Here is a 17,031-nt window from a genome sequence, read left to right as displayed (position 1 = left end):
GTCCCATTAGTTCAGCCAGTCTGCGCAAGAGGAAGTGCACTCTTTCCGTATCTCTCCAGCGGCCACTGGAGAGATATGTGAAGAGCGCACGTCCTCTTGCTCAGACTAGCCACGACTGGAGGAAGTTATGGAACCAGGTACCTGAGCTTCAAGCAGCGGCGTGGGAGCAATCCGTGGGCATGGGGCTGGAGGAAGCCCCAAGCATTTACAGAATGGTAGGTATGCGTTGTCTCTGGTTTCCTTTAACCACTTCACCCCCAAGGGTTTTTCCCTTTCTGGACCAGAACAATTTTCAACTGTCAGCGCTCCTCTCTTTCATTCTCCTATAACTGTACCACTACTTATCCCAAGAAATTATCTATATCTTGTTTTTCCTCACCAATTAGGCTTTCTTTGGGTGGTACATTATGCTAAGAATTATTTTATTCTAAATGCATTTTAGCAGGAATAATAAGAAAAAAATGGAAACAATTTATTATTTCAGTTTTGCGTCCGTCACTAATTACAGGCACATATATGCAAATATAACACTAATATACCCTCATGCCATACATAGAAAAAAGCAGACTCCGCAACATAACTATTTATGTGTATATTTAAAATGCTGTCATTTTTTTTTTTTACAAGAGTTTTATTTTCATAACTTTGGGGAGGGGAGGGGTAGGAGGTATTAATTTATTTTATTTAATGTATCATGTATAAAATGTAGTGTAAAGTGTATGTTTTTCTTTTTTTTACCACTAGATGTCCTCACACTCACTATCAGTGTGCTTAGAACAAGCATGCTGACAGTGCTGTTACAGCAAATCTCATTGGCGTCTCCTTCAAGCCATAATATTTTCCCTATGGGCACTTTGATTGGTTCAGGGAAAACTTCTTCCCTTTCCTCAATTGCGGCTCTTTGCGCTGCGATGGTAAGTGTGTGTGTGTGTGGGGGGGGGGGGGGGGACCACGATCGTTAAACAATATCAGGGAGGACATTTTAAAACGTCCTGTGATCCATTAAGAGGGACCAAAAGGACGTTTTAAAACGTAGTGTGGGTGGGTAGTAGTTAAAGAGACTCTGTAAAAAAGTTTTCACCCTAAGTTTTTCTATCCTATAAGTTCCTATGCCTGTTCTAATGTGCTCTGGCTTACTGCAGCCTTTCCTAATTGCACTGTCTCTGTAATAAATCTTATCTCCTTTCCTCTGTCGTGTCTGTCGTGCTAAGGCTTGAATGTGTGGAATGTGCAGGGCTGCTTGTGATTGGATAGAAGCGATACACACCCTCTGCAGGCCCCCTGCACACTCTGTATGACTCACACACTCTGTTTATGTGAGCCTATCACAAGCTGGTTAGTTTGTTTGTAAACACTGCCTAAAACTGTTAATTACAAGCCAGGATTGCAGCAGAGAGTGTCAGAAACAGCACAGAGGGGCACAGGAGAAAATAAGGAATAGAATGGTATGCTTTTTAGTGTAAGAATATTAGAGTACAGATTCTATTTAAGAATGCCTTCATCTCCAGTGTGTAGAATGCCCTACATACCCATTGCTTGTAGAAGACCAGTTTCTGGAGTGAGCACGGTTTTATGTGTGTGAGTTTTAGAATTGTGCATTGCTTCTCCTCCTATATAACTGCAAGCATGGAAACCAGGGTGTGTCTAGTGGAAAACAACACTTTGCATTCTGCTTGCACTTAGAATAATGTGAAATGGTCACTTTGCTCCTTGTAGCTAGAGCTTATATTATAGCGTTGCTTGTGTGTAGCAGAACTCATGCACAAACATGTGAATTGTTTGATAAGATGACAGATTAGGAGCCATACAGGGTTGTGTCTCAGCAAGCACATGGCAGTGAAGAGGAGATCAGACCTACGCCTGGAATAGGTGACTAGTCTGGATCCGCTTTTCTCTCAACAAGAGCCCAATGTCACTTCACATAATGCTTCCAGTGCAGAGAAGAAAATGTAACCTGATAAATTGAAATACATGAATACTTACGACATGTGTCACGGATCATATTAATGAGATCACATGCCTGTACAGTGAAAACAAAAAACAAAAACAAAAGTTAAAACAATCTGCTAAGAGATGGATTTAATTCCAACATTTCTTGAAATTAATTATAACTAACAGCCACTTATTTTACTTGGCCACATCCTAAATGGGTTGAACGAGCTCAGTTTGGCCTTTGATTCTGTACATGTTTCTGTCCAGTTTAGGAACTACACTATTGGGAAACATCTGATGAACAGTCTTTTTCTGGTAAATAACAAATAGCAAAATATTAATTAACAGTGAATATTAAAAGTAATAAATCTCTTCCTGGATCAAAGAGGACAAAGCTGAAACGTTCAACATGTTCTGGTTAATAAGATGAAGAATACTTGGTAATATACTTTATTGCCTCTCCCACTGTTTTCTTTTTGCTAGTCCCTTAATCTGGAAAATGATTGTGATTTTGTGCATAAAGCCAAGTCTTATTCTGGGAGATCTTTTATTGCCACTTAGCAGCAAGTGCCTAGCCTAATCCTCATTAATGTGATGAACGTCGTGTTCCACAGCATTCAGGCAAGAGCATTTCAACAAAGAATAATAATGTGCTGCAGCTGGGTACCGCCCATAACATACCAGGGTTTATGGGACCAATGCAAAAGTGTAGTTTGTTCTACTAGATGTTGTCTAGTTGGATATAGGCAATAATTTTAAAGCAGTAAAAACAAAATGTTTGCATCAGTTTCAGCTCCCACAATTCTAATTCTTCCCATCAGTTGCCTTTAAAATGTTACTAAGGCATGAAGGTGTATGTTTTGTCAACATTGTGATATAAAAAGTATTGGATAAGATGTAGGAAGAAAATGGTTTGTTTTGGAAGGCTATTCCACAACCAGGGACCCCAAATTCATATGGAATATTTCAAGACCTTTCATTTCTAGGAGTCCAGTGGGATTATGGGACATACCCCAAAACAACATTTGACTGTGAGAATGTTTTTTGTGGAGACCTCAGTCATCAGCTGATCTGCCTTCATGGCTAGTACAGATTTCAGGTTACATTTTTTGGAAGACCCAATTTTCCAACTTCCATGGAGTCAGGATAAAGTAGGCATGGAGGGACTCTTCTAAGGAAGAAGTGCCTGGGAAGTCCCCTTTAGTCAGGTGCACTTCAAAAACTGTAAATGGTTGATTGAGTTTCCAAAAAACAAAAGAGTAAATCTACAAAATACTAGATGAGACAAAAATCAGTGGTATCCAGAAAAAACTCAAAGTATATGCAGTCTAAATAACATTTGTTGTCTTTCTATCCCCTACAGACCCACAGATACAGCAACACAAATTAACCCCTCAAATGCTCATCTCTTAAACAAGTACAAATTAACCCCTCAAATTCTCATCTCTTAAACAAGTACATACATGACAATGCCATAAAGAAAGGAGTGCAATTTTGCTAAGTTTTTTTTGTAGTTTACATCCAAGTATGAGTCTTTGGGTCCCGTGTGCATCAAACTCAATGAGATAAAAAATAACTCATATATGTCTATTAAATATTTGCATTTTAGTACATACATTTTGTTCGGTGTGTCCTTTTTTCCCTTTTCTTCCCTACATTTAGGAAGAAATAAACTTTATTTATTGTTGTATATAATTATAGAAGAATATAAAAACATAATCTACATTTGACATAAGAATATTCACATCCAGGTTAGCTTGATACAGGTATTGTTACATAGTATCCTCATTTGTAGTCAGTTTACAAAATATAATGCAAATTACACAAGCAATTATCTAATTAAAATTATTAGTAATTACATTTACATCTCAATCTGCAGCCAGTTATGGTTTTCTAGATATGGTAGAAGTATGTTTTCTTGTAACAATGACAACAGTACACAGTTTGGTGCTCAAAAAAATTAGTTTTTCTGCTTGTGTGACTGTAAAATCTGTCTCCTTTTATCAGAACTGTTTCATTTAGATGGTTACTGACTACGAGTACTAAAACCAGATCTCTGGGTTTTACAAAGGTTAGTTGCTAACTTCCACTACAACTATTATGACTACCAGGACACAAGTAGGCAGTAGGGGAGCTATACTGACAGAGAGACAGTAGGGAACCTATACTGACAGAGGTAAGCTTGGACCATTGATATTTGATAACATTTTAACAATGTTACTACTATTGCTGTTACTTTTTTTAACCATAAATCTTTAGGTGCTGTTGGAACGTATTGAAGCTATTGCAGCTTAGGAAGAGAAGACAACTGTGGAGACTAGAGGTACTGAAAACGTTTAGGAACTACACTATTGGGAAACATCTGATGAACAGTCTTTTTCTGGTAAATAACAAATAGCAAAATATTAATTAACAGTGAATAGTAAAAGTAATAAATCTCTTCCTGGATCAATGAGGACAGAGCTGAAATGTCCAACATGTTCTGGTTAATAAGATGAAGAATACTTGGTAATATACTTTATTGCCTCTCCCACTGTTTTCTTTTTGCTAGTACCTTAATCTGGAAAATGATTGTGACTTTGTGCATAAAGCCAAGTCTTATTCTGGGAGATCTTTTATTGCCACTTAGCAGCAAGTGCCTAGCCTAATCCTCATTAATGCGATGAACGTCGTGTTCCACAGCATTCAGGCAAGAGCATTTCAACAAAGAATAATAATGTGCTGCAGCTGGGTACCGCCCATAACATACCAGGGTTTACGGGACCAATGCAATAGTGTAGTTTGTTCTACTAGATGTTGTCTAGTTGGATATAGGCAATAATTTTAAAGCAGTAAAAACAAAATGTTTGCATCAGTTTCAGCTCTCACACTTCTAATTCTTCCCATCAGTTGCCTTTAAAATGAAAACGATTCTCGGGAAGGATCTGGGAGGCAGTGAGCAACACATACAGGAAGCTCCGAATCTTTGCGCACAGCAGATTCTAACATTGAGAATGCCAAATGCCTAGGCAGTTTTTCATATTTTATTGCAGTGCAGTTATGTCAGCTTCCTGTTACCTTAAAGTGAATTTATGTTTTTGTTGAAAAAGCGCAAAGCTTTCACTTCAGCTCCTTGTGATGTAATGATTAACGGCAAACTTTTTTTTGTTTTGTTCTGAATACTTTGTTTTTATATCTTAATTAAATACAGTCATTCCACAGTGTGTAAAATTTTGTCACCACTGAACTGACTGGGTGTTAAAAATGAGTAAAACAAGATTGGAGATTTTTGACAGTTTCATGGTAACAGTATCTCAAACAGACTATATAGAGTAATGTTGCTAAGGTTGCCAACAAGCGAATTGAACTTACGAATGGTTCTGGAAATCTTAGCTGGCTGCAGCGTAATATGGAAAGGTCATTTTCAATAATGTCCAATCTATACTTATGGTCATTTTATAATGACGTCAAATTTCCTGTCAGCTGTGGGACTCTTATCAGATATGTGCTGTGTGGTCCTCTGTATAATAGTTACTCACACTGGTTGCATTTTGAAACTATAATGCAAATCTATCTTGTGACAAGCTGTATCTCGCCTTTTCTAAGTACACCAAAGAGGATCTGTGTAAAAAAAAACCAGCCCCTGGGGGTACCCTACTTACCTCGGGAGGGGGGGGATCCTCTGGATCCTAATGAGTCCCCTTCACCCTATAGGATCCAGCGCTGGCAGCCCCCAAACAGGGGCAATGTAAATATTTACGTCTGCACACCTGCCCAGGCGCAGTAGCAGCTTTTCGAGGGGTCCGGCGGAAAAAGCCAAGCTGACTGGGTCCACTCTACTTCGCAGGCGCAAGTCGCAAGCAAAGATATCTTCAAGGAGAATTAAAAATATATATTTTCTTATAGATTTAGGAGGGGAGGAAGGGTTAAAGCATTCTCCTCTCTTATTAAAGAGACTCTGTAACAACATTTTGAGCCTTATTCTATCCTATATGTTTCTATAGCTGTTCTAATGTGATCTGTCTTACTGCAGCCTTTCCTATTTGCACAGTGGCTGTGTTATCTCTGTTATATGATCTAATCTTCTCTCCTCTGTCGGCTCTGTCGGGCTGAGGCAGTCAAGCTGGAATGTGCTGTGCTGCTGTGATTGGATAGAAGCTATACACACCCTCTCCAGGCCCCCTGCACAGTCTGTATGACTCACACACTGAGCTACTCTCAGCATATCACTTGCTATGTCTTTTGTTTGTAAACACTGCCTAAAACTGGCAATTACAAGCCAGGATTGCAGCAGGGAGAGGCAGAAACAGCACAGAGGGGCCCAGGAGAACATAATGAATAGAATGGTATGCTTTTTATTGTAAGAACTTTACAGTACAGATTCTCTTTAAATCCCTAGTTCAGCCTGTATTTTTCTTTTTTTTATGCATTTGATAGCAAATTTGCATTAATTCACAGGTATTTGTGTGTGGTACATCTGCACTTTTTGTAATGGATATATTGAAAGCATCTGACTGGACCTGACTGGCTGAGATGATGCAAATTGATCCAGCAGAAACGGTTATATCTATAATTGCAGATGTGTTTACACTTAGATAAAAACTGGAATTATATTTACATATAAATTAAAAGAAGAAAAAGTCTGATGGAAAATTACCCTGTGGCCTGGAGGTCCTGGTTGTCCTGGGTCTCCAGGTTGGCCTCTGTCTGGGGTTATCTAGAGGTTTAAAAGCACTCGTTATATGTCAGTGGAATAACAAATGGAAACGTTCACTGAGATTAAAGTCACTAAGGAATCATTAACAAATTAAGTACAGTAAAGTTTGGCTTTAAAAAACCCCAATATAAATAAATATGAATTGACAATGCTCTGGGCTCTATTACAAGTATGATTACACCATAAAAAAATGGTAGAACCTAGAGGTGTAATTGCTGCTTATCCATAAACATATGTGGAAGTATGATCAGATGGCAACTTGATCATTCAGTTAATCTTATGTTAGAATATTTTAGAATCGATTGACCTGTCCTTAGACAGTTGAATTAATCTACCAAAATATTATATTTGTGTTGCAAACACATATATTGATGGGGATTTTTTCTTTAGGTTAGAGTTTGCAAAATGACAGACCTTTGTATTAGTGGCAGTAGCTACATATTTGGTTTTATAAAAAAAAATACATACATACAATGTAAAATAGATTTGAATGGTCCACTAAGTATAGAGCTAGTGCTTTTTCTAAAAACGTAAAGGGGGAACAACAATCCTTTTGAGAGAGTGAGAAAAAGTGAGTGAGTTAAGGTGGGCACTAATGATCCAATCTTTTTCTTCCAATTTTACCATTTCTATGTAATATAAGGTAACTGCCTGAAGTATTCATTCAGCATATTCACTCAATTATTATCAAAGATTGGATGAAAAAGATTGGATCATTAGTGGCCACCATTAGTGTGTGAGTGTGTGTGTGTATGTGTGTGTGTATGTCTAAGTAGAATACCTTTATAGTAAACCCCAAGGGACCTGGGGAAGTAGTTTACTATATCAGGATTTGCCATACAATCATACAGGCACATGGTAGGGATATATATATATATATATATATATATATATATATATATATATATATATATATATATATATCTATAATTTTTTTCTAACTTTTAAAATTCTTCATAAATGGTAAATGTTTACATGAAGGGAGGCCTGTCGTGGATAAATATACATAGTGGCTAATATTCCCATTGGCCCCTTACATAGGACTTCAAGCAAATCCCAAAGTAGCTTTAATCAGGAAAAGAAGATGAGACATCCATTTTGGACTGAATTGGAGTTGGGCTAAATCCCCCTGTACACTCTAACCAAGAAAAGGGCAATTATCTGCTTTTTCCAATGCTATAAAGCACCTATGCATGGGAACAGAGCTTGCATATATAGAGGAACACTGTAGTGTAATTTCAGTCTATATCAGAAGTAAAGAACATGGACCAGCACTCAGTGTGATGATAGAACAATGCAGGCAGTTTCCTTGATCCATGGTTCCAATGATATTAAGTACAGATGCATAGCAGCATCTGCAGCAACAGACATAGAAATGGGATCTGAATAAAACGATTATTACATGCATTAAAATTGTCAAAGACAAGCAGAGGACGCTCACAATCCTCAAGCTCTCCCCCCACCTCACAGTTGTTTCACTATTTGCACCACATCATCAGAGGCATAACATAAGGAGCAGGGTCTCCCATCTTCCTTCTACTTCACTAGCCATCATCATTTACCAAGTAAATGTGCAACGGCCAGCAAGTGCGATGATACCACTATGGACATCATTGTGCAGGTGTGCCCACAATAAATGATACTGTATGTATAAAAACCTAACATATTTTGTTTTGAAGGGATTTCTCTTACTTAGTTTTTTGGTTTTTTTTGCTTAGTGCCCTGAACTGCTTTCCCACCACAGGTAATTTTTCCTTAAAGTGAAGGTCCGAGATGAATATTAAAAAAATCTACTTACCTGGGGCTTCCTCCAGCCCCTGGCAGCCGACCTGTGCCCTCGCTGCAGCTCCGGTGGCTCTCAGTCCCCTCCAGTGCAGAAGCCAACCTCGGCAAGTCGGCATCTTACTGCGCTCCAGCGCAGTGGAGCGCGGCAGGCATTTTGTACCGGAGGGGACCCTGGGGAACCGGCGGGGAGCGGAGCTGCACTGAGGGCACAGGACAACTGCAAGGGGCGGTAGGAAGCCCAAGGTAAGTAGATTTTTTATTTTTATTCGCCTCGGACCTTCACTTTAAAAACCAGAGCAATATTCACATATCACGCTCCACCAATTTATTTGCCAATAACTTATCACACCTAAATTATCTTTTTTTTATGTGGTACAAACTAAGCTTTCTTTAGATGGTACTTTTTGCTAATAATAATTTTATTTTATATGCATTTTAAATGGAATAATAAGAAAAAAAATATCTCAGTTTTCAGCCATTAAGTTTTGAAAATGGAAAGTGCTACTGTAGATAAAACCCACACATTTTATTTTTCTGGTTATTACAACATTTAAATTACATCCGTACTACTTATTTGCAAAACTAACAGTTATATACTCTCATGATTTTTTTTTTTTTACAAGTGTTTTATTTGGTTAACCACTTCCCGACCGCCCACTACACAGGGGCGGCGGGGAAGTGGAGCCCTGCAGGACGGCCTCACCCACAGAGGCGGCGGTCCATTTAAGGGCATGGGCGGAGCGATCGCGTCATCCGTGACGCGATCCTCCGCCGGCGCCTGTCACCGCTCGCTCGCCGCAACATCCCGCCGGCTATACGGAAGCGCCGGCGGGATGTTAACCCCGCGATCGCCGCATACAAAGTGTATAATACACTTTGTAATGTTTACAAAGTGTATTATACAGGCTGCCTCCTGCCCTGGTGGTCCCAGTGTCCGAGGGACCACCAGGGCAGGCTGCAGCCACCCTAGTCTGCACCCAAGCACACTGATTTCTCCCCCCCCTGCCCCAGATCGCCCACAGCACCCATCAGACCCCCCCCCTGCCCACCCCCCAGACCCCTGTTTGCACCCAATCACCCCCCTAATCACCCATCAATCACTCCCTGTCACTATCTGTCAACGCTATTTTTTTTTATCCCCCCCCCTGCTCCCTGCCCCCTCCTGATCACCCCCCACCCCTCAGATTCTCCCCAGACCCCCCCCCAGACCACCCCCCCCTGTGTACTGTATGCATCTATCCCCCTGATCACCTGTCAATCACCTGTCAATCACCTGTCAATCACCCGTCAATCACCCATCAATCACCCGTCAATCACCCCCTGTCACTGCCACCCATCAATCAGCCTCTAACCTGCCCCTTGCGGGCAATCTGATCACCCCCCCACACCAATAGATCGCCCACAGATCCGACATCAGATCACCTCCCAAATCCATTGTTTACATCTATTCTCTCCTCTAAACACCCACTAATTACCCATCAATCACCCATCAATCACCCCCTATCACCACTTGTCACTTTTACCTATCAGATCAGACCCTAATCTGCCCCTTGCGGGCACCCAATCACCCGCCCACACGCTCAGATTGCCCTCTGACCCCCCCTTATCAATTCACCAGTGCATTAATTACATCTGTTCTTCCCTGTAATAACCCACTGATCACCTGTCAATCACCTGCCAATCACCTATCACCCATCAATCACCCCCTGTCACTGCCACCCATCAATCAGCCCCTAACCTGCCCCTTGCGGGCAATCTGATCACCCACCCACACCATTAGATCGCCCGCAAACCCGCCGTCAGATTACCTCCCAAATGTATCGTTTACATCTGTTATCTTCTCTAAACACCCACTAATTACCCATCAATCACCCCCTATCACCACCTGTCACTGTTACCTATCAGATCAGACCCTAATCTGCCCCTTGCGGGCACCTAATCACCCGCCCACACGCTCAGATTGCCCTCTGACCCCCCCTTATCAATTCACCAGTGCATTAATTACATCTGTTCTTCCCTGTAATAACCCACTGATCACCTGTCAATCACCTGCCAATCACCTATCACCCATCAATCACCCCCTGTCACCCCCTGTCACTGCCACCCATCAATCAGCCCCTAACCTGCCCCTTGCGGGCAATCTGATCACCCACCCACACCATTAGATCGCCCGCAAACCCGCCGTCAGATTACCTCCCAAATGTATTGTTTACATCTGTTATCTTCTCTAAACACCCACTAATTACCCATCAATCACCCCCTATCACCACCTGTCACTGTTACCTATCAGATCAGACCCTAATCTGCCCCTTGCGGGCACCCAATCACCCGCCCACACGCTCAGATTGCCCTCAGACCCCCCCCCCCCCTTATCAATTCGCCAGTGCATTAATTACATCTGTCCTTCCCTGTAATAACCCACTGATCACCTGTCAATCACCTGCCAATCACCTATCACCCATCAATCACCCCCTGTCACTGCCACCCAACAATCAGCCCCTAACCTGCCCCTTGCGGGCAATCTGATCACCCACCCACACCAATAGATCGCCCGCAGATCCGACATCAGATCACCACCCAAGCGCAGTGTTTCCATCTATTCTCTCCTCTAAACACCCACTAATTACCCATCAATCACCCATCAATCACTCCCTATCACCACCTGTCACTGTTACCTATCAGATCAGACCCTAATCTGCCCCTTGCGGGCACCCAATCGACCGCCTACACGCTCAGATTGCCCTCAGACCCCCCCTTATCAATTCGCCAGTGCAATATTTACATCTGTTCTCCCCTGTAATAACCCACTGATTACCTGTCAATCACCTATCAATCACCCATCAATCACCCCCTGTCACTGCCACCCATCAATCACCCCCTGTCACTGCCACCCATCAATCACCCGCTGTCACTGCCACCCATCAATCAGCCCCTAACCTGCCCCTTGCGGGCAAACTGATCACCCACCCACACCAATAGATCGCCCGCAGATCCGACATCAGATCACCACCCAAGCGCAGTGTTTCCATCTATTCTCTCCTCTAAACACCCACTAATTACCCATCAATCACCCATCAATCACTCCCTATCACCACCTGTCACTGTTACCTATCAGATCAGACCCTAATCTGCCCCTTGCGGGCACCCAATCGACCGCCTACACGCTCAGATTGCCCTCAGACCCCCCCTTATCAATTCGCCAGTGCAATATTTACATCTGTTCTCCCCTGTAATAACCCACTGATTACCTGTCAATCACCTATCAATCACCCATCAATCACCCCCTGTCACTGCCACCCATCAATCACCCCCTGTCACTGCCACCCATCAATCACCCGCTGTCACTGCCACCCATCAATCAGCCCCTAACCTGCCCCTTGCGGGCAAACTGATCACCCACCCACACCAATAGATCGCCCGCAGATCCGACATCAGATCACCACCCAAGCGCAGTGTTTCCATCTATTCTCTACCCTAAACACCCACTAATTACCCATCAATCACCCCCTGTCACTGCTACCTATCAGATTAGACCCCTATCTGCCCCTAGGGCACTCAATCACCCGCCCACACCCTCAGAATGCCCTAAGACCCCAGCCCTGATCACCTCGCCAGTGCATTGCTTGCATCCATTCCCCCCTCTAATCACACCTTGAGACACCCATCAATCACCTCCTGTCACCCCCTAGCACACCTACCCATCAGATCAGGCCCCAATTTGCCCCGTGTGGGCTCCTGATCACTCGGCCAAACCCTCAGACCCCCTTCCGATCACCTCCCCAGTGCATGGATTGCATCTATTTTCCCCTCTAACCACCCCCTGAGACACCCATCAATCACCTCCTGTCACCCCCCTAGCACTCCTATCCATCAGATCAGGCCCAATACAACCTGTCATCTAAAAGGCCACCCTGCTTATGACCGGTTCCACAAAATTCGCCCCCTCATAGACCACCTGTCATCAAAATTTGCAGATGCTTATACCCCTGAACAGTCATTTTGAGACATTTGGTTTCCAGACTACTCACGGTTTTGGGCCTGTAAAATGCCAGGGCGGTATAGGAACCCCACAAGTGACCCCATTTTAGAAAAAAAAGACACCCCAAGGTATTATGTTAGGTGTATGACGAGTTCATAGAAGATTTAATTTTTTGTCAAAAGTTAGCGGAAATTAATTTTTATTGGGTTTTTTTCACAAAGTGTCATTTTTCACTAACTTGTGACAAAAAATAAAATCTTCTATGAACTCGCCATACACCTAACGGAATACCTTGGGGTGTCTTCTTTCTAAAATGGGGTCACTTGTGGGGTTCCTATACTGCCCTGGCATTTTAGGGGCCCTAAACCGCGAGGAGTAGTCTAGAAAACAAATGCTTCAAAATGACCTGTGAATAGGACGTTGGGCCCCTTAGCGCACCTAGGCTGCAAAAAAGTGTCACACATGTGGTACCGCCGTACTCAGGAAAAGTAGTATAATGTGTTTTGGGGTGTATTTTTACACATACCCATGCTGGGTGGGAGAAATTTCTATGTAAATGGACAATTGTGTGTAAAAAAATCAAACAATTGTCATTTACAGAGATATTTCTCCCACTTAGCATGGGTATGTGTAAAAATACACCCCAAAACGCATTATACTACTTCTCCTGAGTACAGCGGTACCACGTGTGTGGCACTTTTTTACACCCTAAGTACGCTAAGGGGCCCAAAGTCCAATGAGTACCTTTAGGATTTCACAGGTCATTTTGCGACATTTGGTTTCAAGACTACTCCTCACGGTTTAGGGCCCCTAAAATGCCAGGGCAGTATAGGAACCCTACAAATGACCCCATTCTAGAAAGAAGACACCCAAAGGTATTCCGTACGGAGTATGGTGAGTTCATAGAAGATTTTATTTTTTGTCACAAGTTAGCGGAAAATGACACTTTGTGAAAAAAAACTATTAAAATCAATTTCCGCTAACTTGTGACAAAAAAATAAAAACTTCTATGAACTCACCATACTCCTAAAGGAATACCTTGGGGTGTCTTCTTTCTAAAATGGGGTCATTAGTGGGGTTCCTATACTGCCCTGGCATTTTAGGGGCCCTAAACCGTGAGGAGTAGTCTTGAAACAAAAATGACCTGTGAAATCCTAAAGGTACTCATTGGACTTTGGGCCCCTTAGTGCAGTTAGGGTGCAAAAAAGTGCCACACATGTGGTATCGCCGTACTCGGGAGAAGTAGTACAATGTGTTTTGGGGTGTATTTTTACACATACCCATGCTGGGTGGGAGAAATACCTCTGTAAATGACAATCTTTTGATTTTTTTACACACAATTGTCCATTTACAGAGGTATTTCTCCCACCCAGCATGGGTATGTGTAAAAATACACCCCAAAACACATTGTACTACTTCTCCCGAGTATGGCGATACCACATGTGTGGCACTTTTTTGCACCCTAACTGCGCTAAAGGGCCCAAAATCCAATGAGTACCTTTAGGATTTCACAGGTCATTTTGAGAAATTTCGTTTCAAGACTACTCCTCACGGTTTAGGGCCCCTAAAATGCCAGGGCAGTATAGGAACCCCACAAATGACCCCATTTTAGAAAGAAGACACCCCAAGGTATTCCGTTAGGAGTATGGTGAGTTCATAGAAGATTTTATTTTTTGTCAAAAGTTAGCGGAAATTGATTTTAATTGTGTTTTTTCACAAAGTGTCATTTTCCGCTAACTTGTGACAAAAAATAAAATCTTCTATGAACTCGCCATACTACTAATGGAATACCTTGGGGTGTCTTCTTTCTAAAATGGGGTCATTTGTGGGGTTCCTATACTGCCCTGGCATTTTAGGGGCCCTAAACCGTGAGGAGTAGTCTTGAAACGAAATTTCTCAAAATGACCTGTGAAATCCTAAAGGTACTCATTGGACTTTGGGCCCTTTAGCGCAGTTAGGGTGCAAAAAAGTGCCACACATGTGGTATCGCCGTACTCAGGAGAAGTAGTATAATGTGTTTTGTGGTGTATTTTTACACATACCCATGCTGAGTGGGAGAAATATCTCTGTAAATGGACAATTGTGTGTAAAAAAAATTAACAAATTGTCATTTACAGAGATATTTCTCCCACCCAGCATGGGTATGTGTAAAAATACACCCCAAAACACATTATACTACTTCTCCTGAGTACGGCAATACCACATGTGTGGCACTTTTTTGCAGCCTAACTGCGCTAAGGGGTCCAAAGTCCAATGAGCACCTTTAGGCTTTACAGGGGTGCTTACAATTTAGCACCCCCCAAAATGTCAGGACAGTAAACACACCCCACAAATGATCCCATTTTGGAAAGTAGACCCTTCAAGGTATTCAGAGAGGGGCATGGTGAGTCCGTGGCAGATTTCATTTTTTTTTGTCGCAAGTTAGAAGAAATGGAAACTTTTTTTTTTTTTTTTTTCCTCACAAAGTGTCATTTTCCGCTTACTTGTGACAAAAAATAATATCTTCTATGAACTCACTATGCCTCTCAGTGAATACTTTGGGATGTCTTCTTTCCAAAATGGGGTCATTTGGGGGGTATTTATACTATCCTGGAATTCTAGCCCCTCATGAAACATGACAGGGGGTCAGAAAAGTCAGAGATGCTTGAAAATGGGAAAATTCACTTTTGGCACCATAGTTTGTTAACGCTATAACTTTTACCCAAACCAATAAATATACACTGAATGGGTTTTTTTTTATCAAAAACATGTTTGTCCACATTTTTCGCGCTGCATGTATACAGAAATTTTACTTTATTTGAAAAATGTCAGCACAGAAAGTTAAAAAAATCATTTTTTTGCCAAAATTCATGTCTTTTTTGATGAATATAATAAAAAGTAAAAATCGCAGAAGCAATCAAATAGCATCAAAAGAAAGCTTTATTAGTGACAAGAAAAGGAGCCAAAATTCATTTAGGTGGTAGGTTGTATGAGCGAGCAATAAACCGTGAAAGCTGCAGTGGTCTGAATGGAAAAAAAGTGGCCGGTCCTTAAGGGGTAGAAAGCCCTAGGTCCTCAAGTGGTTAACTATGGTGCATGGGGAGATGGTAAAAGGGGATAATAACCATAGGAGATTTTTTTTTTTTAATGTATTTTTAATTAAATTTTACTGTTTATCCACTAGATGTCCCAACACTTTATCCTGTGAACAGCCCACAGGAAGTGAGTTTGTTTGTTTTTACTTTCATTTTCAATAAATAATCACTGCTACTCACTGGGGCAGTGTTCAGTCATTCATAAGACAGTTTGATTGGCTTTGGGAACACGTTCTCATTCAACAATCATTGCAGTAATGGGCGGCAATGGGGGCATGTGGTTGCGCACGATCGTTGATGGTGCTTGTAAACACAATGATGCAAATGTATACATGCCCCTGGGCCTGAAGTGAAGTATTTAGGGGCATGCATTGTATATATATATATATATATATATATATATATATATATATATATATATATATATATATATATATATATATCTGCTATTATATTGTTGTCACAGTGTTAGGCCTCTTGCACACTGCACGCGATTCCGATTCAGATTCCGCTTTTTAATCAGTTTTTACATCCGATTCAGATTCAGATTTGCAGTTTGCTCCCTGCACACTGCAAATCGGAATCTGAATCGGATGTAAAAACTGATTAAAAAGCGGAATCGGAATCTGAATCTCTTGCAGTGTGCAAGAGGCCTTATTTTTGGAAAACGGCTTCAGGTAAAAAAGTGCCTGGCTGACATACTTAGTCTCCTAACTCGCAATAGTTCTGTACTTACACTTCTGCCGGGCCCTCCCCTTGCACCACGTTCTCCCACAACTCCGGGATCTCCTTGCTCTCCCTGGGAAAATTAAAAATACTGCAATTATTGTTATGAATTTTCAGTACAAAGTGCTAACACATTTTTGCTTTACAAGATACATTAAACAATGCAAATGTTTTTGTTTTTTTGCATATTAATGTGCACGGTATATGGTAATCTGTGCACGATAACTGTGAATTTTGAATGTAAAAATAAACAAGTATAAAAGGAAGGTAAAGCATTAAGAAAAGAGTGTCAGTGATGGAAATAAAGGTGTCTAAAAATGAACTGCACAAACTGGTAACTTGTAGAATGCTTTTTGTATTCCATAGTGGAATTCTTTAACAGGTACAGCTAAACATGTGGCTGTTAACATATTATATGCTTTAGTGCAATCATGACTAACTGAAAAGTCCCATATCCAGCTATCTTGGTCCCTTGTAATGAGAAGAAGTGGGTCCAAGTACCAGATATATGCATAATAATTATGTTTTAGAGATGGCTCGAACCTCCGATTTTAGATTTGCGAACCTCGAACACGAACTTTCGCAAAAGTTCGGGTTCGCACAAACTTCACGAACCGCAATAGTCTTCAATGGGGAGGTGAACTTTGAAAACTACAAACATTTATGCTGGCCGCAAAAATGATGGAAAAAATGTTTCAAGGGGTCTAACACTTGAAAGGGGGCATGGCAGAGTGGAATACATGCCAAAAGTCCCGGGGAAAAATCAGGAGTTGAGGCACAGCAGCGTTTTGAAGGGGAACTGAAGAGAGAGGTATATGGAGGCTGCCATGTTTATTTCC

The 17,031-nt window shown here is 41.6% G+C and overlaps 1 protein-coding gene across 1 annotated transcript in view; it reads right to left on the bottom strand.

The window, feature by feature from the left end:
• Nucleotides 1-17,031, bottom strand: part of LOC137543708 (collagen alpha-6(VI) chain-like) — a 191,112-nt gene that overhangs the window by 33,182 nt on the left and 140,899 nt on the right. Inside the window, 4 exon segments of the mRNA XM_068264830.1 lie at nucleotides 1,984-2,020; nucleotides 3,549-3,584; nucleotides 6,569-6,628; nucleotides 16,203-16,265. Coding sequence (XP_068120931.1) covers nucleotides 1,984-2,020; nucleotides 3,549-3,584; nucleotides 6,569-6,628; nucleotides 16,203-16,265 — 196 coding nt within the window.

Source organism: Hyperolius riggenbachi, unplaced genomic scaffold (genome assembly GCF_040937935.1).
Source record: "Hyperolius riggenbachi isolate aHypRig1 unplaced genomic scaffold, aHypRig1.pri scaffold_173, whole genome shotgun sequence".
Taxonomy (NCBI): domain Eukaryota; kingdom Metazoa; phylum Chordata; class Amphibia; order Anura; family Hyperoliidae; genus Hyperolius; species Hyperolius riggenbachi.
Note: the sequence above shows the minus strand (reverse complement) of the source record. Positions and strands in the feature narration are given on the sequence as shown.